Source organism: Miniopterus natalensis, chromosome 19 (assembly GCF_054644295.1).
Source record: "Miniopterus natalensis isolate mMinNat1 chromosome 19, mMinNat1.hap1, whole genome shotgun sequence".
NCBI lineage: Eukaryota > Metazoa > Chordata > Mammalia > Chiroptera > Miniopteridae > Miniopterus > Miniopterus natalensis.
The window spans coordinates 27,585,134-27,609,171 of record NC_142099.1 but is presented as its reverse complement, the minus strand read 5'-3'; the positions used below and the strand labels follow the sequence as shown (position 1 = coordinate 27,609,171).

Here is a 24,038-nt window from a genome sequence, read left to right as displayed (position 1 = left end):
TCAAATTATAACGTTGTACACCTGAATATTATATAATGCCATTAACCAATGTTACCCCGATAAGTTTAATTTTTAATAATGGAAGGCAGCACCGGAGGAGTGGGGTCCACAGCCAGCTTCGTTGCCGTGGCGTTGAAAGCAACTTCACTTGACTGGAGAAGATTCGGCTCAAAAGAAAGCCAGGGGAAGCGCTTGTGTTTCCTGTCGTATTTTTTTAAGTTGGTTGAGAAGCTCTGGAAGGGGACCAGGGAGTGGGTTTGATCAGGCCTGACCAGAGCCCTGAGTCCCAGGGATCTCTCTGCTTTTTAAATCAGGCCCCGGGGAAGATGCTGTCTTCTCGTTGCTGCAGAACCTCAGAGACACTAAAACAGCAAAGATAAAAAAGACATAGTCCATGTCCTCCAGGAGTTTGCAAGCAAATGAAACCACCAGACTTGGGAACCCATACAGTGGCTTAGTGTTTATGATGTAATGCGGCCAGGAGGTGGTACCCCTGGGTCCCTGAGGCCCTCTTGGGGGCTTGAAAGGTCAACCCTGTTTTCATAATCCCACTAAGACAGTATTTGCCTTTTCCCCTTGTTACTCCCTCGTGAGTTTCCAGAGGCCACAGCATGTGTGGTAATGCAAAGCATACTACCTGTATGCTTATACAGCCTTGAGTTTTAAAAATTCTAATATATCCTATCAACAGCTGAAACCCACATGTGCAAAATTCTTTGAGATCCTCAATAATTTTTAAGATTGCATAGGGATGCTGAGCCTAAAAATCTTGAGAACTGCTAAGAAAACATACCATTACCCAGTGTCCTCGTTTCTCATTAACGCATTTTACTGACTAAAAATTATTTCATCTCATTCCGTGAATATTACCTTGTTAGGTGCTTTCTCGGTGTCCTGATTTTCTAACATGACAGTTATTAAGCCATCAGATGACTAATCTCTGTGTGTGTTTTAATGTCTGTGTTTAAATGTCTTTTGAGGCAGCACAAGATCAAACTTTATTACTTCAGCCAACAATCAACAATAGTTGATGCATTTGTTTTACATTCTACCGTCCTGCTGTTTACCTTACTTGTTGTTATTTTTTATTTCTTTAAATTGTGTTTTCTATAGTGCACTTAAAAATGTTTTCTTTTTTGTCAGGCAGTAAATTCCCCTCTTCTGTCCATCCTTCTATCATTTCGGCATTGTCATATTTTCAAGCAATTTTTTGCTCCCTATAATTTTATCATTAAGAGTATAGTATTAAGGAAATAAACTTAAAATTTTTTCCTTCTCGAGATGCAAAATGAAGTCTCGTCTGCAACATACCTCGGTAGCATAAAGTCGTTTATGAAATCGTGCATGTACCTCTTGCAGTTCTGACAGCATGGAATATAATTTTTCTACTTGAATTCTCTTTATATTTTTTTCTAGTTTGTCTGCCATGAATCTTGAGCTCTACCTAGCCCTCAACTGTGCTCAGATCTCCATTGCTCTCTGGAAGTGAGCTTCACAGCTAAGGGGGGTTGTTGACAAATTTCATCTCCTCCAGGTCTTAAATTATTTTCCCTTGCTCTGAAGTGGGAACTCAGTGAGCATTTCCAGATACTGTACTTGGGGTCAAACTGGATTTATCTTAATTGTGAGACTTCCCCAACCACCCCCCCCCCCCAACCCATATTCCCCTTCCAAAGCTCTGGTACCCATCCTTATCGACACATTTAAATGGTCTTCTCGGCTCTACTGGTAACTTACAGAATTCTGAATTTGCTCACTGATGGGGTAATTTTTATGGTTTGGTTAGTTGGTTTTAAGTTGAAAAACTTAACAATAATATATCTTAAATTCATTCATTGAGGGGTATTCCTTAATGAATTCATACTAAAGACATACCAAAGTGGTTATTTCTATAGTTCTGTGATAAATTCTAAATTACTCAGGGTTTCTCTTCTATGGTCATTTTATTGTTGCCTGATCAATTTTTAGCTGGACGTGGCCTTTTCAGGACAGTTTTGCTTCAACGGTGGTAGCTGCTTTTTTCTCCTGCAATAGTAAGTCTGCTCTTCTAGCAGCTTCTCCATGATTCTTTTTCCTCTATACCATTTACAAGGCCCAGTTTAACAGCTTCGTGCCTTTTGAGGGTGTGGGGGACCACTCATTATTCCTTCTGTATTTGCTATTAAAGTAGTAAGTGTCCATCCTTTTGCACTTTCCTGAGTCTTGCCATCTGGTCTCTGGCTGGCCTGTATTCCCTTTTGATGTTGTAATACACATTCATTAAACTCAAATGTCAAAAATGTGCACACATTTTCTTAAGCTTATTTTTCAGCTTCGTGCTATTATTTTTCATTGTTTCTGACTGGGAGGTGGGGCTGAGAGTGAGATTTGACTTGAACTTGGCTCTCTTTACTATAACACACGTTTCCCCAGAAGCCCCACTCACACTTGCTCTCTGTCTTTGACATACGCTTTTGTAAGGCCGTTGACTCCTGGTGTAAATGGTGCTAAGAGGAAGATGGGCTCGGGGTAGTGATGCTCAGGAATCCAGTCCTGTACGGTCATGAGCTGGGCCATCTGTAAGTCTCTTCTTGCTCAACGGAATGGAATAAATATTGTTCATTGTGAAATCTACCACGCAGGCTGCCAGGACAAATGGGATCTCACCCATAGCCAATCGCTGCTCTTACAGGCAAATTCGCCAGCACTGCCTGAGACTACTCCAGCCTCCCTGTCTCTGATGCCACAATTCTGAGTCTGCCGCTTACACAAGAGGTTGTGGAAAGTTGTGTAGATTCTCCCTGAGTGTCCTACAGGGCTCCTCGTGCCAGATTCCTGCCCGATGGCTTTTATGAAAAACTATCTCCTCCCCATTCTGGGGATCTTCTTGGCCTACTACTACTATTCTGCGGATGAGGAATTCAGACCAGGTAAGTACTAATGTGTCTAATTTTGGAGGAATAGATAAAAAGGAAAAACAGGGGTGGCTGGAGTGTCTGAGGATCATGCTGATTTCCTGATCCCCAAAGTTGCAGAACAAGAGACCCTGAAGTGGAGAGTGTTTGTGTGTGCTCCAGCAACAGGCAATGGGTAATAGGAGTGTGGGGAAGGGTAATCATGTGGCCAAGAGAGTGCCAAACAGTTCATGTTGTACTTGGCACCGTTAAGGAAAAAGTAATTTTAGATCCCTTACAAAGATGAGGCTAATTCCAAAATTCACAACTTAGCCAAATATTTGGGTCCCATGGAAAGATCTGTAAGTGGGAGACAAGAAAGGAGTTGGCAACTAAATAGTGACAGGGAATCCCTGCAATCTCTGAGAGCACACTTGTTTTGACAACTTTTTGCATTTTATTTCAATTGAGCAGAACTGGATGAGTCCAGAAACATCTGGAGCTCTAGTGTTCCAGCTGAAACTTCTGTCCATGGAGTGTTTTTGGGTGTGTGGGGATTTTTTTGGAAAAACAGTAGGAAGACTTGGTTTTGAGCAACCAAGCAAAACCCCCATTTCAGAGCATATTTATAAAAGACTTGAACTTTCCTCCACTGATTTATGCAGTTTGAAATGAGTTGATCTGGACTCATAACCATGAGACATTGAGATAAGGCTGCCCATATCCAGAGCAGGAAGAAGAATGTTGCTGCCAAGTTGAGCATGCTCCTCACTTACTTTTGGGGTTTCCCAGAGATGCTAAAAGGAAAGAAAGTGATTGTCACGGGGGCCAGCATGGGGGTCGGAAAAGAGATCGCCTATCATCTGGCGAAGATGGGAGCCCATGTGGTGATGACAGCGAGGTCAGAAGAAGCTCTGAAGAAGGTGAGAGTCCTGTGCCCACAAACACATACATGCGCACATGCCCAGATTTATTTTTTATGTACTTATGTATACATGCCAACTCAAAAAGTCTGGCACATCCATCCACAAAGGCATACAGACACATAAACACACATGCGCATGCATACATACATACAGGTTCAAACACCCAAACACCCACAAATAACATGAAAATAGACATTTCAGTGTTCATTCCCATGCACATATACAGACACAAAGCTCTTGGGCTATATATACTCATAGACATGTCTATGCACACACAGTTACACACGAAGTCACAGATATGTAGATGTGTGCTCAGATACCAAAATTCCAGTATCTACACATGAATTCATATTCTTGTACCCATGCAAACCCTCACACACATGCCTTCTCGTAAGCTCAGGCTCACAAACCTAAGTATATACAAACATTCACAAACATAGGGCCACTTGCATAAAAACTAGGATGGTTCAGAAATATCCATTCACAGAAACTCATAAATACAAATCATAGACTTGAACCCAAGCACAGTGATGATTTATCCATTTATACCCTACCTGAAATACTTCCAGAAAGTATTTCATACAGAGGACAAAAATTATGTCAGGTCGGACTTAGCAACACACACACACACACACACTCACGCATGTTCACTAAATTCACATTCATATACAAAAACCCGCTACCATTTCTTATCAAAACAGTGCTGTGACCAACGTCCCATCTAAGTCCTCACTGCTTCAGAGACTGCCCGCAAAGGTCTGCAGCGGAGACTGTAACAGTAGGGCTTGTAACCCCCCCCCCCATTCTTTTGACAGTGTTTCTGTAAATGCTGACTCCGACTGATACGTAGCTTGTAGATACACATCATGTTTGTAGGGAATCCTAGGAACTAGCTTCAGAAGATACAGACTCCAACCTTCAGTTATCCCAGTTCCAGGATTTGCTGACCTTCATCCATAGAACCAGAATGACAAAGAACCAAGGTGACGTCCACCAGACCATCGCTTGACCAGTTTCGAGGTCCTTATCAGAATGGACTGTGCTGGCCTGCATGTAGAGAACTTTTCAAACCCCTCCCCTTGATTTCTTTTTTCTACCACGCCTCTCCCTCCTTATTAAAACCTCTACCTGCACCGAGATGTGGAGATGGGCTTTGTGACAAGAGTCCCCCATCTCCTCAGGTGACCTGCACTTGAATAAAACCATTTCCCTTTTTCACCAGCATCTGTCTCATGAGTCTGGTTTCTGTGGCAGCAAGCAGTCGAAGTTGGGTTCCGGCTACAATACTGAAACCAAGGCCACTATGTCCCTGCAGGTAGTATCTGATTGCCTGGAGTACGGAGCAGCCTCAGCACACTACATTGCTGGCACCATGGAGAACATAACTTTCGCGGAGCAATTTGTTGCCAAAGCTGGAAAAATCATGGGTGAGACTGCTCTCCTCTCTCCTCTCTCCTCTTCTGGACTTGCTCTGTGGGTCTTTGCTCTATGGACTTGGCTCGGGGAGCTGTGGGAAAGGGGAGGGGGAGAGGGAAAGAAAAGGCACCAACCCCAGATGGTTTCCCTCAACACAGTCATTCCTTGCAGGGGGGCTAGACATGCTCATTCTCAATCACATCGCCAAAGTCACTATGGAACCGTTTGTTGGTGACACGTACTTCGCGCGCACAGTTATGGAGGTCAACTACATCAGCTATGTGGCCTTGAGTGCGGCTGCACTCCCCATGCTGAAGCAGAGCAATGGAAGCATTGTCGTTGTCTCCTCAGTGGCTGGTGAGTGGGGCAGGGACCAGTGTGCAAGGTAAGAGCAGGAGAAATGCCAGGGATGGTGTTGGGGACCTCTGTAGCAAACATGCATTTTTTATCAGTTTTCGTGCAGAGAAATAACACAATATAAACTGGAAGTTGAAATGCTCACGATGATATTAAGCAAAAGCTGATTAACAGGTTTCCCACACAGGTAGATATAGGAATGAAAGACTTGGGCATGCAAACTCAGTGAGGGGCGTGCATGCTGAGTAAGAGAGATGCTGTTGAGAACAAAGGGGGGCGTACAAAATGAGGGATCGTTCAAGGTAGAGGGGCTACAAGATCCCTGGAAGGAATGGAGAGAGAGCGTTAGTTCAGAGTGCCTCCCTGAAGCCTGGTGACTCCTGATCTATGAATGGAAGTCCAATGGGACATCAAGAAACTGCTCGAGGTACAGCCTGTCCTGATGCTGAGAGAGATCTGGTCATAATGAATTAAAGGGATTTTGCTTCCTTCATGACCAAGAGCTATAGGCAGGTGACGTTAGTTGATGCCAAGAAAGAACTGAAAAGTGAATTATTTTAACAACCTGCAGTTGCCTCATTAGTGAGTCAAGCTAAGGCAAAATGAAATACAAAGCGAAACACGTCATATTATTAACAGACCTGCCTATTTTGGGGTACACTCCAAATCTGAACTTGCTACACTAAAAATCCTATTTGAATAACCAACTAGGTAGGGAAAGAGTGTGTACAGAGGAATATTCATGAAGGGAATTCTGTGTGATGAAGAGAAGTCCTTGATGTTTTACATGGTGGCAGCATCAGAAGGTGTCACCAGTAAAAAACCAGAGTGTTTCCGGCTTGGGGAATTTCCAGGCACATTTCATCATAGAGTAAAGTTCTGCAAATATTTGTTGGTTAGTCCATTAGAAGGATGTGGCTGGAAGATGCAAACACCAGGATGAATGTCAGCCATCTAAATTTCATTTCTAGCAATGTAAAAACAAAGGACCTAGAAGACTTTGTACATTCTTACATATGTCACAAATGTTAGTTATGACTGTAACTAAAAACACCTCCTAGGTTGTGAAGAGTTCTACTTCCCGGACACAAGAGAGACGTGCATAGTGGTGGGGTAAACGGGCGGTGTGTCTGCACTACCCGCCAAACAGAGTGATTAATATGCATTCCTGTGCTTCCCAGGCAACACAGTCTCCCCACCCATCCCCAGACACAGCCTCTCTGGGCTGAAAGAAAGGGAGACCTTGCAGAGGCATACTGAGTAGGAAGGGTGCTGGGCGAAGCCCCAATTCACCCTAGGGCATTGGCCAAAACTTGATATCAGTCATGCTGTAGGTGGTTTTAAGGATTACAGTTGATTAAGTAATACATGTACTTTAGGCAAAGGAATGCATCATCTTTGGCTGGAATATTTAACTTTCTAACCGTGTGAATATTCTAGAAAGGACCAAGAATTACCGTAGGGAAAAAAAAAAAAAAAAGAATTACTGTAGAAGTCCAAGGACATGATGCAATTTTGATAACCTCTGTTTCTACATATCTTCTCCACCTCCTAAACATCATTTTATAATTTCTGTGAAGTCTGGGAGATGGGAATCTAGTCGGACAACTATCCTCTGAGTCTGTTGTTTGCACTGCCAAAAGAATTCAGCCTGTTTGCTTTGAAGCGTGTCTCTGAACTTCCAAAGTACAGATAACTTTGCTTTCTCTCCCTAACTGAAAAATTTCTCTGTTCTGTGCCATATTCTTTTAGACGGTCAGCACTAATGTTCATTAATCCTCCCTCCTTAAAATCTAAATCCCACAAACATGGGATGCTAAATCTCAAATTGAGGTCAGCCAAAGAGTATTGGACTGGAGTTGTGTGGGGTTTTTTTGTGGGTGTTTTTTTTTTTTTTTAAACTGGGCCGTTTTAATGTTCTTTACAATAGAATAAATAGTTCTCTGATGACTGCAGACATGTACCCTGTGAGACAGTACTCAGAAACATCGCAGTAAGAGAATCTTCCTGACTGGTGCATAGTCTTCAATAATTATAAGGAGTTACTTGTATGAAACTGCGGTCTCACCTGTAAGACTGCATTTATGCATCCATCCTTTTCAGGATTGCTGGTAACCTGGGCATATTCTCCCCAAATAACCTTGCCTCCTTGTGTCACAAGGTGCAGCTTGCCCACGTTCACTTCGATGACAGTACCTTTGGTAATGACACCCAAAGTTGTATAAAGTGGGGATGAGGGATTCTTCTTTACACCAGGTATTGGCAGGCAAAAGGTAGCTTTCGGTTCAGGGTGTGTTACATGGGCCTTCTTGAAACGTAAGCCCGTTGGCCTAGTGAATCTTTCATATTTAGGTGGTTTTCTAGTAAAGCCATCTCCAGCAAAGCAGACTTTAGGAACAATCTTCTTCCATGCTTTTTTCTTTCTCTTTTCTGTTCGAATAACTTTTAATCCTTCTGTTTCTCCCTGGGCATGAACTTTGGGCAGAAGGACTTCCCATTTCCTTGCTTTCCATTTTTGTTTTTGTTTAATCACATTGGAAAGCACTTTAGCCCGGGACTGTCCCTCTCTGTCCAGCAGGTACGCAGGTGCTGTCCCTGTGGAGTCGTCTCATCATTTTTCTGTTTAGTGTTTCTCTCCTCGTGCATCTTGCTGGTCTTTTTCATTTGGATTTTCTCAGCATGGCGCTGTTTAGGGTAGAGCTTAGCCTGCAGACCAATCATCTTTTTTGTCTTCTTTGAACGTTCATGAGCCTCTCGGCTTCCTTCTTTCTTTTTTTCTCATGGTAGTCCAAATAGCAGCCATAGCGCTTACGGTGTGACTCAATAAACTAGTGTTGTGGCCTGGCTGCAGCCACCTGCCCACCGGGCGCAGTCCCCAGGATGCAAAGAAGCTCTCAATCCTCAGGTCTCAGAGTGGACTGGAGTTTTAATCATTCCTTCCAGGGGCTGCATTTAGTTGTTTATGGAATTATAGTGATAAGCAGTAGTTTTTGTCCCCAATGCATGTCTAGGCATTGCATTACATGGAAATCCTATACTTTTAATATGGTTTTTAAAGCCTTAGCTACCTCTTTAGCATCAACAGAGACAATATTGCTGCCTCTGGGAACTTCCTTATAATCTACACCCATTCGTCATTCAATACCATTTTGTCACCTACCATCTAATCAAGTTTCTACTTATGTACAACACTGACTAGTCTCCCCTTCTTCCCCCACTTACAGGTTAAGATACTAGTTGAGCTACTATAACCAAAACCTCAATTTAAAATGGCTTAGACAAATAGAAACTTATTTTTCTCTCATAGAACAGCCTGGGGTAAGCAGTCCAGGGCTGATATGGTAGTTCCGTCCCAAGAAATTGTCTAGGAACCTTAGTATCACAGGACCACCTCTCTAGGGTGTCCCTCTCCTGTATGTCAAGATGGCTCATTATCAGGTCAGAATTCTAGCTAGAGAAAATGGAGAAAGAAGGATACATGCAACCTGAAAGTTGCACATTTCTCTTCTGCCACAGCTGGCGGCATTTGTGGTCTTTATTCAAGGTAGGCTTGTGTCCATTTGAAAATCAGGGGTTCTATTTCTATCAAAAACACTAATGTTGATAAACAACTCTCAGCCTCCCAAATCACTCATGGGAAGATGCACATAAGACTGGAAGGCAGTGGGCTCCTCAGTCTGGAGCACTAGAGCCAGGAAGAGGCACCCACATAACATATGGTTGTGAAAATCAGCAGAGTTTCTGTCCACAGAAGTCTGCTAGAGACACAGGCACCCTCTTAAAGGGCCAATGCACAAAATCTTGTTCTCAGTCACTCACCCTAGGCTCCAGTGGAGGGAGAGCAGAGCAGACTAGAGTTGTGTGAGGTTCTGGGGAGAGAGCTACAGGAACAGCCACCAGGATATCACTCTCCCACACCGCAGACACCATCTTATTTGCATGGAGCACTCCGCTCCATACAGCATTAGCCTGGGGAAAAGCAATTGCTCCACCTTCCGGACACCCTATAGCTCCACCCTGCAAAGCTGGCACCCTACTGAGGAGTGAAGTGCCTGGACCAGAGTGCAGAGGTCTAGGCAGACTCAGGGTGTGTCAGTGACTGAGCCGTTTCCCCCACTTTCATGCGAACCTGACTGAAGCTCCCCCCTCCCCCACTCCCACCCCCCCGCATAGGAGATCTGCTAGACCCACTCTCCCAACTCCCAGCGGCCCCACCCTCCTGACTCCTGCTGGCTTCACCCTGCCAAGGTATGGGTAGAATCTGGGACAAACAGAGTTGAGTAACTGTGGAACAGGGGCCAAAACCCCCACCTTCCCCCAAACCAGACCAGCACCTCTCCCTCTCCCACCTCCCAGCAGCCTAGCCCTGCTGAGATTGGACTCCTGGCAAAATCTGAGACAGTCTGAGTTGTGTGGCTCTAGGATGGGGGAAATTTTTCCCTCTCATGCCTGACTGGTGCAGAGTTCTCTCTTTACATGGCCAAATCTTGGTCTGTTTGGGCCTAATAAATTCTGCTGGCCTCACCCTGATGACTCCCTGAGACCCCTGCCCCACCACAAAAGTGTGTGAGAACTCACTAGGTGGAAGCTAGACTTAGTGTATCCTGGGACATTTGCTGAGTGGCCTCAAACCCAGCACTGGCTCTGAGGGAACCTGTATCAATCTGGTAAACACCACTCACCCTACCTAGTGACTCACTGAGAAGATACCTCATGCATCTCAAGTACTACAAGAGGCTCTTTCAGTGACTGAGCCTAACAGGCAGCCAACATATGGAGGCAGGCAGAAACAGATCTTGGGGTGCCTTGGGAGTTTTGCCGATTTGCCTCTGGCCGGGTGCTCATAAAAGCTGGCCTTGGTGCACAGGTAGCCCTTCCCACACACACTCAGGCCCAGCAGAAGCTGCCACAAACTGTGGATCACATTGTAGCTCCAAATAGGTTGCCCAGGGCCACTCACAGGCAGTGTCTGACACTGGCCTGCACCAGAGTCCCTCTTAAGAGGCCCCAGAACCAACACACCCAGTGGCCACCTTCAGACAATATCAGAGCAGAATCCAATTTGCTTTGGCAAGTGGCATATCCAAGGGGAGATCTTGACAGGCACCAGGCTCTGCTGAGGAGAATTCTTCTTAGTGTGGTCAGCACCTATATAACAGCTCATGGATCGATCTTCATAGTCAGCCAGCCTGAGAGTTGACCCCAGATACGAATAAGCCAATAGAAATCAAGACCCAATTACAACAGGAGGGCCCACATAACCCACCTAAGGGACTTTCTGGGAGCACCCAACTCAGGTCATCAAAGAGACTGCACCACTGAGTCCCACAGGACCCCGACTACGTAAGGCCACCATACCAAGACTGGAGTCATAGCAGAGCTACTAACTAATACATTGAAACAAACACAAAGAGGCAGCCAAAATGGGGAGACAAAGGCACATGCCCCAAATGAAAAAAACAAGAGAAATCTCCAGAAAAAGAGCTAAATGAAATGAAGGCAGGCAATTTACCAAATACAGAATTTGAAATAATGGTTGCAAAGATACTCAAGAAACTTAGTGAGAACTTCAACAAAGAGATTGGAAGCATAAAGACATTAAAAAACATAAAAAAAGAACCAGTCAGAGATGAAGAATACAATACCTGAAATGAAGGATACACTATAAGGAATTAACAGTAGGTTGGATGAAGCAGAGGATCAAATCAGTGATTTGGAAGACAAGATAGCAGAAAACATCCAATTGGAGCAGCAAATTTTAAAAGATGAGGAGAGTTTAAGGGACCTGTGGGACAACATGAAGAATAATAACACCCACACCATAGGGATTCCAGAAGGGGAAGTGAGAGCCCAAAGGATCAAGAACCTATTTAGAGAAATAATGACTGAAAACTTTCCTAACCTGGTGAAGGAAAAAGACATAAAAGTCCAGGAAATGCAGAGAGTCCCAAAAAGATGAGCACAAAGAGGTCCACACCAGGATGCATCATAACTTAAATGGCAAAGGTTAAAGACAAAGAGAGAATCTTAAAAGCAGCAAGAGAAAGACAGTTAGTTACCTACAAGGGAGCTCCCGTAAGACTGTCAGCTGATTTCTCAACACAAACATTTCAGGCCAAAAGGGAGTGGCAAGAAATATTCAAAGTGATGAAAAGCAAGGACCTACAAAACTACTTGACCCAGCAAGGCTCTCATTTATATTTGAAGAAGAAATAAAGAGCTTCCAAGACAAGAAAAAGCTAAAGGAGTTTGTTACCACCTAACCAGTTTTGCAAAAAAATGTTAAAGGGTCTTGAAGAAGGTGGAGGAGGAGGAGGAGAGAACTGAGGAACATAGTCAAAAGAATAAAATGGCAATAAATATGTACCTATCAATAATCACTTTAAATGTAAGTGGCTTAAATGCTCCAATCAAAAGACACAGGGTAGTGCCCAGCCAGGCATGGCTCAGCAGTTGAGCATCAACCTAGGATCCAGGAGATTGGGGGTCGATTCCTGGTCGGGGTACATGCTTGGGTTGCAGGTTCGATCCCCCGCAGGGGGCATGCAGGCGGCAGCCGATCAATGATGATTCTCATAATTGATGTTTCTATCTCTCTCTCTCCCTCTCCCTTCCTCTCTCGGAAATCAATAAAGATATATTTAAAAAACAAACAAACAAACAAAAAAACAGGGTAGCTGAATAGATTTTTTTAAAAAACAAACAAAAACAAGATGCATATATATGCTGTCTACAAGAGACCCACCTCAGAACAAAAGATACACACAGTAAAGGAATGGAAAAAGAAATTTTATGCAAATGAAAATGAAAAAAAGCTGGGGTAGCAATACTTATATCTGACAAAATAGACTTAAAAACAAAGGCTATAGTAAGAGACAAAGAAGGACACTACATAATGATAAAAAGAGGAAACCATCAAGAGGATATAAACCCTGTAAACATTTATACACCCAACATAAGAGCATCTAAATATATAAAGCAAATCTTAACGAACATAAAAGGAAAGGTGAACAGTAATACAGTCATAGTAGGGAACTTTAACTCCTCATTGACATCAATAGATAGATCTTCCAGAAAGAAAGTCAACAAGGAAACAGTGACCTTAAATGGCACACTGATCAATTTAATTGATATCCTCAGAGCATTTCCAGCCGAAGCAGCAAAATGTACATTCTTTTCAAGTGCATATAAAACATTTCCTAGATAGACCACATGTGAGGCCACAAAACAAGTCTCATAAATTTAAGAAGATTGAAATTATACCAAGCATCTTCTCTGACCACAATAATATACTAGAAATCAATCACAAGCAAAAAACTGAAAAACACACAAAGACATGGAGGCTAAATAACATGTTACTAAACAATGAATCGGTTAACAATGAAATCAAGGAAGAAATCAAAAGATACCTTGAAACAAATGAAAATGAGAACACAACAACCTAAAATCTATGGGACACAACAAAGGCAGTCCTAAAAGGGAAATTCATAGCATTACAGGCCCACCTCAAAAAACGAGAAAAATCTCAAATAAACAATATAATTTTACACTTAAAGGAACTAGAAAAAGAACAACAAACAAAACCAAAAGTGAGTAGAAGAAAGGAAATCATAAAAATCAGAGTGGAGATAAATAGAACAGAGTCTAAAAAAAAATACAAAAGATCAATGAAACCAAGAGCTAGTTCTTTGAAAAGATAAACAAGATTGACAAATCTTTAACCAGACCCATCAAGAAAAAAAGAAGGGACCCAAATAAATAAAATTAGAGACGAAATAGGAGAAGCAACAATTGAAACCAAAGAAATATAAAAATAAAAAGAGGAAACCATCAAGAGGATATAAACCCTGTAAACATTTATACACCCAACATAAGAGCATCTAAATATATAAAGCAAATCTTAACGAACATAAAAGGAAAGGTGAACAGTAATACAGTCATAGTAGGGAACTTTAACTCCTCATTGACATCAATAGATAGATCTTCCAGAAAGAAAGTCAACAAGGAAACAGTGACCTTAAAAAGAAAACATTTCTCCTCTGGCTAACTTCAGGAGGACAGAGCTTGTGCTCAACCTCCCACGTAAACAAATCCGTTCAAATGACTAAATCAACTAAACTACCAGATTCAAACTATTAAATACCATGGTGTGTGTGGGTGAGCTGTGGGGGTTTTGTTGTTTTATTTGGTTGGTTGGTTTGCCTACACAATTGTCAATTGTTTAAAACTTTGTTAACGCCACAAAGTAGGTGTGAGACAGGCACTCTCATATACTTTTGGTGGAAAAGGCTATGGTTCTTGTATTTATTGTAACTGGTTTTCACAAGTGATTTTAAAAAGTCTAGTCCTTCACTTTTCCTTTTGTCTACAGCAATTTGGCAACATGTATCAATAGCCTTAAAAAGTATTTCCATCATTTCACCCAGCAAATATGATGCTAAAATTCTGTCAAGGAATAGTCATCAATCCAGTCAGAGATACTACAAAACATGCACAAAAGCACTTATGGCAGGATTTTTTCAACATGGCTATGGACCTATAAGCAAAGCTACCAATGCTGACATGTGCCTGAAGTCAGGCATCAGAGTCAACTGAAAGTCAGAATCCAATTAATGTCTGGCACAGTTGATTTTACTATATGAATTTTATTTTAATTTTTATTTATTAATTTTTAAATATATCTTTATTGATTTCAAAGAGAGAAAGGGAGAGGGAGAGAGAGATAGAAGCATCAATGATGAGAGAGTCGTCATTGATTGGCTGCCTTCTGCACGGCCCTACTGGGGATGGAGCCCGCAACCCGGGCATGTGTCCTGACCTGGAACCCAACCGCGATCTCCTGGATCCTAGGTCGGTGCTCAACCGCTGAGCCATGCCCGGCCAGGGGAATTTTAAATTAATGTTTTTCCATGAAGTTGTCTGGCTCAGGAACTCCCATGTAATGCATACATGTAATAAATCCTTTATTTCTAGCATTAGAAAGTTAGCCTTGCCCTGTACTCTCTAAGTAAATGTTGAACAATATTTAATGAATATTATTTTGAAGGGGTGCCAAGTCACTGGCCCACACTGGGCACACATCTGTCTCAGCCCATCCCTGGGGAGACAGCTGGCCTAATGGGAATTGCAGTGGAAAAGCCACCAGGAGTAAGGCTACCCTGGGGTCTCCCAGAGACTGTGGTTATGCCATACCTGCTTCTCTCAGCACATTTAATTGGCTCAGCTGAATTTTAAAAATCAATCTCACAAGTCATTCAACCTAGAGAGGGACAATTAATGACTAAGGTCTAGCCAGCAAGGCCGCGGGGAAGACAGGGTTAGGCTACAAACAGGAGAGGCAGTGCTGGACCTGTCTGAGCCCCTCATTATCTTCAGATAATCTTCCTTAAATATTGCTCTGTCCACACAGGTTGTCAAACTGGAGCAGAATGGGACAGATTTGTATCAGGGGGCAGCCTGACTTGGGATATCAAGGCTGAGATGAGATGAGAGGGGAGGACATCCAGATAAGGGACGGCAATGGTTGCTTGGTTTATACCAGGAACCTGGTCCACATCAGACCAAGGAGGGTGTCCATGCGGCACCTGGCATGGGGCGACAATAATAGAGGCAACAAGGACATCTGCAAGGGGGACTGCAATGCGGCAGCTCAACACGGAGTGAAGAGGGCACCCTTGTGGCCTGGCATGGGGTGTCAGGGCCCAGTGGGAATGAGGAGGGTGTCCACACAGAGGGCACAGAGCAGCTGAAGAATAATTACATACAGGGGGTCTTAATCCACTAAATAATACATGTTGAGAATAAGGTTCTCACTGTCAGTGTTACAAAAATGAAAAGAAAGAAAATCAGAATGAACCCTGTGATCCGGCCAAAAAAACGCATGGCCTAAGTCATGAGGAAACAACAGAAAAAAATCTAAACTGAGGGACATTCACCAACAGGGTGCTGGCAAATATTTAACAGCTACCTCTCCAGAAAGCGACAATCAAAAATTTTTATCCAGAGCATTTCCATGGTATAAAGAATCTCACGATGGCCATTGCAACATGACCCCAACCTGCCCGCAAAGTGCATGGAAACTGAGCAATCGTCTCTCAGGATCCAGTATGAGCCAGCTCCGGCACATCACCCGATGCCGAAATATTGACAGTAGTCAGCAGTGTCGATCCAGTGTCATGAAAGTCAAGGAAATACTGGGGAATGTTCCAGCTCAGAGGAAGCTGAAGAGTGATAACAACTAAATGCAGCATGTGATCCTCAATCGGATCCTTTACCACAAAGGATATTATGAGGACAAGTGGCAAAACTTGAATGGGGTCTGTGGACTAGATGCTTCAGGGTTAATGTAGTAGGCTGGATGGTGGCCCTCAGAAAAAGGCAGGGCTACATCCTAACTTCCTGAACCTGTGTACTTGACCTTGTTGCAGAATCACCTCCCACGATTTAGGCTCATGCTCCCGTTGCACAGGCAAAGCCAAAACATTGAGACACTGGTACCTGGACATAGAGAGAAATGTTTATTTGATTTGGACAAAGCAAGCAAAGAAGAGAGCAAGATTTCTCAAATCCATCAAATTACGTCAAAAGCAAACTTAATCAGTTTTATGCAGCTAGGGAATCTGGGAGGGGTGTTTCAGGGAACCGAGAGAGAAGTCTTTGTTCTTGACTCATAGATGACGCTTTTATGTATCAGACTCCTGGGCATCAGCAGCTGCTCACAGCTAACTTAAAGACATTCTTTCCTTCCACAAAACAAACTCATAAATTCTCTTCGTGACCCTGAAGTTACCTCCTCCTGCTTGACAAACAGGCACCACATTAGCTACTTATGACTACCTTCATGAGAACAAAAGGAGGTGAGCTGAAAGAGTGGTTAACATGTGAACAAAGGCCTAATTCAAGATTAAATTATTCAATTCTCGCTGCCAAAATTAGTAGGGGCATTAAAATCACATGAGAAATGCAAATCAAAACTATGAGATACCACCTCACACCAGTCAGAATGGCTGTCATCAATAAATCAACAAACGACAAGTGCTGGCAAAGATGTGGAAAAAAGGGAAACCTCCTCGCTGTTGGCGGGGTCGCAAATTTGTTTAGCCACTACGGAAAACAGTATGGAGATTCCTCAAAAAATTAAAAATAGAGCTGTCATAGGATCCAGCAACTCCACTTCTGGATATTTATCCAAAGAAAACAAAAACATTCGAAAAGATATGTGCACCCCTATGTTCACTGCAGCATTACTAGGATATGGAAGCAGCCCAGATGTCCCTCAACAGATAAATAGGTAAAGAAGATGTGGTATATACATATATATGGAATGGAATATTATTCAGCAATAAAACAGAATAAAATCTTGCCATTTGCTGCAACATGGATCTAGAGGGTATTATGCTAAGTGAAATGAGTCAGACAGAGAAATAAATTTACCACATGATCTCACTTATAAGTGATATCTTTAAAAAAAGTAAATGAAGAAACAAATAGACCCATAGATGTAGAGAACAAACTGATGGTTGCCAGAGGGGGCGGGGGAGTGGAATAGGAAGAGTTTGCAATGGTGTGGCCTTAAAGAATGGTGACAGCCACTCCACCCTGGGAGAGGCAAGGGAGGATTTTCTCCCCACTAGAGCTTTGGAGGGAGTGCAGCCCGGCCAACACCTTGACTTCAGACTTCTGGTCCCCAGAACTGTGACAGAATAGATTTCTGTTGTCTTAAGTCACCTGGCTTGTGGCATTTACTATGGCAAGTCTAGGAAACTACTAAGGTACTCTCCTCATTTTGATAGTTATGTAGGAGAATGTCTCTATGTACAGCAAACACATGCCAACCTATTGAGAGTGATCGGGACATGCGGGCCAGCAATTCCCTCAGTGATAGCGATTACTCTCCAAGAGTTCAGGAAGGTCAGGGGGGTTCTTTATACTATTCTTGCAGTTCTTCTCTAAGTTTGAAATTACTTCAAGAGAAAAAGAAATTCCCATCCTAGATGGTCTAGTAATTTGGAGGAGGTGGGGTGGGTTTTGTGGGACTTTTTCATGGATTTCTCGGAGATCCCCTGTAGAAGACCCCTTTAGTATCAACAGTGCCTCCTCTAGCCCACTCCTTTCAGCCTCAGGGAGTCAATCAGCCCAGCCCTCTTGGCCCGGTCTGCCCACCATCCCTGGGCAGGTGACCCCAGGCCAGCCACCCTCCACAGGATCCACATTTGGTCTCTGGGAGGCCTGCCATTTGTGGACATATATGATCACACTGTCTCCCATAATTTTTCATCCAGAATTTTTAAAAATATGACATAAAACAAGGCACTAACATTTTTTCCCCAGTAGTTAACTAACTTTCCCAGCGTCTTTTTTGAACAAGCCACCCTTTCTTCATTGATTTGGCATGCAACTTCCTTATACTTAAAATTTTATAGAGGTTCCAATCCCAATAATGGCAGAGTGGTACCTAACAGACCGACCTTCCCCATATAACAAACTTTGGACAAAATGTAGAAAACAATCATTGAAAACACTGGAGAGGAAAAGCAAAAGCAGACAGAAACTGGAGAGTTGTTTACACTTGGAAGAGAAAATGATGCTAGGTGAGTTTTCCAATTTTAGAGCTCATGCCTTAACGACAGGCCCTATTCAGTGATACATCTGGGACAGACACCTGCCATCTTACTACCTTGAAGAACCAGAAGAAAGACTTGGGGTTTCTGTAGCATCCAGAAAATAAATAGGGACATCCTGCAAAGGAAAGAACCACAGTAAAAGAGCATCAAAGTCTTCATATAAATTCTTTCCCTATCTTTCTTTGTCCTCTGAACTGCTCCTGGGCAGCGCAGATACCAAAAACTCAGTTAAAATTAAATAGTTGCACAGAGATTTTAGGTGGTACTTACTGCAGGAGACACTGGGTTTCAGCTAAGTTAACTGCCCACCTAAAAAAATAAAAAGCAATATTCTTAGGAAGAACACGCCAGAATCCTGAGACTCTACAATGTGTCGTTCACAATATCAAGAATACAACGCAAAATTACTGCACACACAAGACTAGGAAATGTGACTGATGCTCAAGAGGAAGGGCAGTCAATGGAGATCGATCATGTTTGAATCATGTTTTTGAATTAGCAGACAAGGGTTTGAGAGTAACTGTTATAACAATGCTCAGCAGAAGTTTAAGGTCTTGGGCCACTTCTACTCCCTCCCCTTGAAAAGGGTATAGAATAGGTTATCCTATTAGGCATACATGCACATGTCCTTCCAAAAACTAGAGTGAGAATTTATCAAGCTGATGAAAGTTTAAAAAAAAAAAAAAGTAGCTTTGGGAAGAAAAACAAAGACAGGAGTTTTCATTTATCTTGTGTAGAAAGTAAATCAATGATAGGTCACTGTGTTGGCAGAAAGCTCTTGACAAACCCTTGGATCCCCAGATATCTTGGGTCAGACATAAAAGAGTTAGCAGCCTTGGGATTCCGCGGCTCTTTTTTAGTCCCTCAGATTTACCATGTTTACTAAAATCTAACTAATCCCACTTCTGCAGCCCTGCTTGATTCTTTGGACCAGCCCTAGATTAGTCATTAGCCCAGCGATTTCAGGTGGTCTGGCCGGACATTCTCTGCCGCACACCCATTATAGTGAAACCCCAACCCAAAACTCATGATTCAGGATGGAGTTGGAGTGATTCCCTAAAGAGATTTGTTTGTATTTTTTAAGAGTTCTTTATAAATTTATATGCATATATGCACAACCCAAGGACACGGACAACGATAGGGAGAGGGACTGGGGGGGGGGGGATGGGACAGGATGGAATGGGTCACTGGGGAGAAAAAGGGACATCTGTAATATTTTAAACAAAAATAAATTTTTTAAAAAAGAGTTCTTTATATATTAAGGATGGAGAAGAAATTTGTTTTCTTTTTATAAATTCAACACAGCATGATCATCTCCGTAGGGAGTAGAGAGAAACTACATGGGAGTTCCAAAGCCTGCTACAGACAAAGCCAGGGTCAGCTCTGCAAGCCGAAATGGATCACCTGATTAACCCGTTTCCTTATTGTTTAGGGAAAATGGCGAGTCCACTTCTTGCTTCCTACTCTGCAAGCAAGTTTGCTCTCGATGGGTTTTTCTCCTCCCTCAGGAACGAATACTTAATGACCAAGATCAATGTGTCAATCACCCTCTGTATCCTCGGTCTCATAAACACAGGTAAGGTCAAGAGATTAGCATACATGGCCTGCAGATGGACCGTCTGCCTTATAATTCTGGGAAAAGAAGGTGCTGAACTCCCTGATTCATGTGTAGCGACCTAAAAGCCAGCGAGGGCACTAGGCCTCATTTAATGAAGTACTCCTGTCACTAGTGAAGCTACTCTTTGACCCTTTTCTTTCCATTCTGACCACCAAATACGCTGAGCGACACCACACTCATCACCTGAGTCTATGCAGAACACCTAGTATCTTCTTGGACTGGCAATGGCCATTACTTTCCTATACAAGACTTATCAAATACGAGTTTATTTTTCTTAATAACATCACCAGTAATAAGACATATCAATATGTGAACCCTTTGATATGATGCACTGAGAAAGACACAGCATTGTTGTTACCGTATCCTTTCCAAAAATGCATCACCTCATCCCAAGTATAAGGGAGCAGGGGGCAAAACCATGAGAGACAAGGAAAGACTAAAGAACTGCCACAGATTGGAGGGAAAATAAGAAAAATGTAATACTAAGTGAAATCCTGGATAAGATCCTAGAACATAAAAAGGGTATTAGTGAAAAAAATAAAGCCTGTAGTTTGGTTAGTAATATTGTCCCCATCACATCATACGTGCCCTTGATGGTTGTGCAATGGTTCTGTAAGCGATTACGATCAGAGGAAGCAGAGGAAAGGGTGCAAGGGACTACTCTGCATAATTTTTATAACTTCTCTGTAAGGCCAAATGCACGATTATCTAAAACATGCGGCAAGTATGCTAAGAAAACTTCATTTAAAGAGTAATTGAGTAAATTGAGCAGTAGTGACAGAAAGAGAGAGAGAGAAAAAGGCCGAGGTGCTCAGTGGAACGAGAAAGAGATGGAGAGAGAGACAGAAGCTGAGTGAGAAGCACATGAAAGTCGGGAGGGAAGGAGGGAAGGAGGAAGCCGATCCCAGGAGAGCTTCCTTCCAAGTGAAAGTGGTTGGCGTTGGCAAGGGAACGGGAGCAAAGGCCTGGGAACAAAGGCCTGGGTCCTCCTCCTCCTTCTGCAGGTCAGTGAGTCATTGTCACGCAGCGCTCTGGTTTTGCCCACTGACACTTACCATTTAGCTACTGGGCCATCGTATGACTCTGTTCTGCTCACTCATGTTACTCCCTCGCCCCCAATCACACACCCAAGAGAGGGACACCATTCAAATCTCTCAGCTAATTAGCTCTAACTGCCCTCCCAAATCTTCATCCAGGAAGACAGGGCCTGTATTAAGCCTCTCTTTCCCCAACACACCCAGCCTTCTCTGTGTATTCCCCATAGGCCATGGGCCTTTCAGAGTAAGCCCTTAGTGGCTAAGTTGTTGGCGTCAGCAAGCCTTTCATCATGTAGACTCTACTGGTCTTGGGTGACCCCACTCTTCTCTTGTCCTTTAACAGACTCATCCATGAAGGGGATTTCTGGGATACTCAAAGCAGAAGCATCTCCAAAGGAAGACTGTGCCCTGGAGATCATCAAAGCAGGAGCTCTGCGCCAAGAGGAAGTGTATTATGGCAAATTTCTGTGGCCCTCTTTCCTGCTCAGAAATCCAGGAAGGGGCATCATCGAATTTCTCAACCTAAGAAAATATAATGTGGAAAAATTTATAAACAACTAGAAACTTCCTTAGGGCTGGGCATGACAAGGGAGCTTTAGATTGTTCTGCTTTATATTTATCTAAGCTCCACCCATGGAGACATCTACCTAGAGAGATAAATGAGTCTCTCCAGAGAGTTGCAAGTCATGCCTCACATCTCACAATTGGAAGGAGTTCCTCTAACACTTGCACAGTGGACACGTAATTATACTAAATGTCATGAACCTGCAGCACCTATGAGATTTTTTTGTTGTTGGTTTGTTTAGTTGTTTGGTGTTGGTTTTTTAGGGTTTTTTTTGGTTAATCCCTTCACCTTTTTTACCCCTCCCTACAATCCCCCTCCCCTCTGATAGCTGTCAGTCTGTTCTCTGCCTATGGGTCTGTTTTTATTTTGTTAGTTTACTTTGTTCATTAAATTCCACATATGAGTGAAACCCTATGGTATTTGTCTTTCTCTGACTGGCTTATTTCACATAGCATAATGCTCTCCAGGTCCATCAGTGTTGTCTCAAAGGGTAAGATTTCCTTCGTTTTTATGGGAACCTGTAGCTGTGAAATTGATAGTAACCATAGGTATAATTACAAGGTAGTTGTATCAAATTTCCCTCATCTATAATAATGTTCTGGTGCATAATATAATATTGATTATAATAGAGGTCACATAAACTTTATAAATCATAACCGGTAGCTATAACTTTAGTTCATTCAGCATGGTTCCTTTAAAACCATAACCTATACAAGTAAAAGTTATCAATGTTCATTTCTTATTTTGTGTTTTGAATCTTTTAATTATTTTTGAGTTGAAAAAAATCACCCTACTCTTCATTTAATGGACATAATGTCTTCACTAAACTCTATATTTCAGATACTATTTTATTACTTTTATTGCTCCTCTAGGAAGGAGGACGCCTTGGTATGAATCACTAAGGAAAACACACAGGGGTAGAGGTCTCTGGAAACCTGAGCCTCAGAACCTATGTGCATTTATTGCACTCAGAGTTCATTGAGCATCAGCACTTTACATGTGAATGCTCAACTGTTTTTCAGAAGTTTGGAGAGAAGGAGTTGGAGTTCAAATCCTGCCACTCACACATTTAGTCATTCTTTCAGTCAACAAATATTTATCAAGCACTTGCCAGGTATCAACCTGACTGCAACCAAATAAGAAACAAGACATCAGCTATATTAACAACTCAACAAAACCCTAATGAATCGGGTCCCAAACAAGTAAGAGATGGCAAATTGGATAATTTCAGTAGAGTTTAATAACATGGGGATTGGATGCCAAACAGCAATTTTTGTTTAAAGATATTCTCTTACTACAAGAATTATTGTACTAACCTGTTAGGAAAATAAAAGTAAAATCACTAGACATTACATTTGTGGTTAGGGCTAGCCCTAATTTAAAACTTTAATGTCTACCCATAGGACATCAATATTATGAAATCACTCTATCATGATAAACAGGGGTCAGGTGGATTTATATGTACTCACATGCAAGGACCTTCAAGACATACTGTTAAGTATATAAAACAAGTTGCTTACAAATAGGTATAATATAATCTATGTTAATATTTTATACACATACACACGTAGGCATTTGCAGTGCCTTTCCACTGCAAATTTGTTCAGTATAAATCAGCAGTTCCCTGATTCTGCTCTTTCATCATTTATTGGAAAGTAAGAGAAGTTATGAAACAATACTGATGTTGTTAGTAAACTAAAACTTTGATCTATCCAAGGATGTGTTGGTAAGTGTTTAACAACTGGTTCTCCAGAAAAAGAAAAGAAAAAAAGCCCTGATGTGTAATACTTACTATGTCCATGATGTAAATACTCTCGCCATGGTCGATTTCAAGCCACCAAGTGACATCACTGAATGTTTATGAGAAGAGAGATGCACCATCAGCTCTCTCAAACCTGTACAGCTGGCTCCAGCATCACCACCCTGACTCTCTCTTTCCACATTCCTGACTAAATTACCTCTTCTTGAAGGCCCAGCTCAGTGCCTCTCTCCTTCTCCGAGGACCTGAAAGTAAAAGAACAGCTTGTTTCTACCACAGCCAGGGAAAGAGGGGGAAGCAAGGGCTCCCAAAGACAGGGGATACTCACACCTTTCAACTCTCAGGGTGTCTGTCAGCTTCTTCCATGAAGTCAACAGCCTTAACTAAAGTGTCAGTGAGTCCTGAAGTTGACCTTCAGGTTTGCTAGCACCTGAACTCCCCTGGGAGTAACAGGAAAACCCACTGTCAGTGGCTGAAGCAGGTAGACATTTATTTCCCTCCCATCGCACAGGGCCTGGGAAGGACAGATCAGGGCCTCAGGGAGCCAGGCTCCTTCTGCCTTTCCACCCAACTACCCATCCTTCTCCTTGTCGCTGTGCGGTCGCAAGACATCAGCTCCACCTTCAGCATCAAGCTGTGTTTCAGGCAAGAAAAACAGGAATGTGAAGGGCAAAAGCACACAGCACACCTGATGAACCTGGCCCCCGATAAAGAGCCAGCTGGCTTCAGCTCACATCCCATGGGCAAGACTCACATCCTGTGATCACTCCTCTCTTTAAGAGAGGCCAAGAAATGGTACACATTCCCACCCCCCAAAAAATGGGGTTCTATTAGGCAGCCAGAAGTATTTGTCACAAACATAAG

At 42.6% G+C, this 24,038-nt stretch overlaps 1 protein-coding gene and 1 pseudogene across 1 annotated transcript; one reads left to right on the top strand and one right to left on the bottom strand.

The window, feature by feature from the left end:
* Positions 1-2,776: 2,776 nt before the first annotated feature.
* On the top strand, positions 2,777-21,517 carry HSD11B1 (hydroxysteroid 11-beta dehydrogenase 1). The gene is made up of 6 exons (XM_016207468.2): positions 2,777-2,909; positions 3,666-3,796; positions 5,115-5,226; positions 5,387-5,572; positions 19,628-19,771; positions 21,194-21,517. The coding sequence occupies exons 1-6, from the start codon at positions 2,822-2,824 to the stop codon at positions 21,409-21,411; spliced, it is 879 nt and encodes a 292-aa protein (XP_016062954.2). The 5' UTR covers positions 2,777-2,821; the 3' UTR covers positions 21,412-21,517.
* Positions 5,884-8,703, bottom strand: LOC107532928 (ribosome biogenesis protein NSA2 homolog pseudogene; annotated as a pseudogene).
* Positions 21,518-24,038: the final 2,521 nt, after the last annotated feature.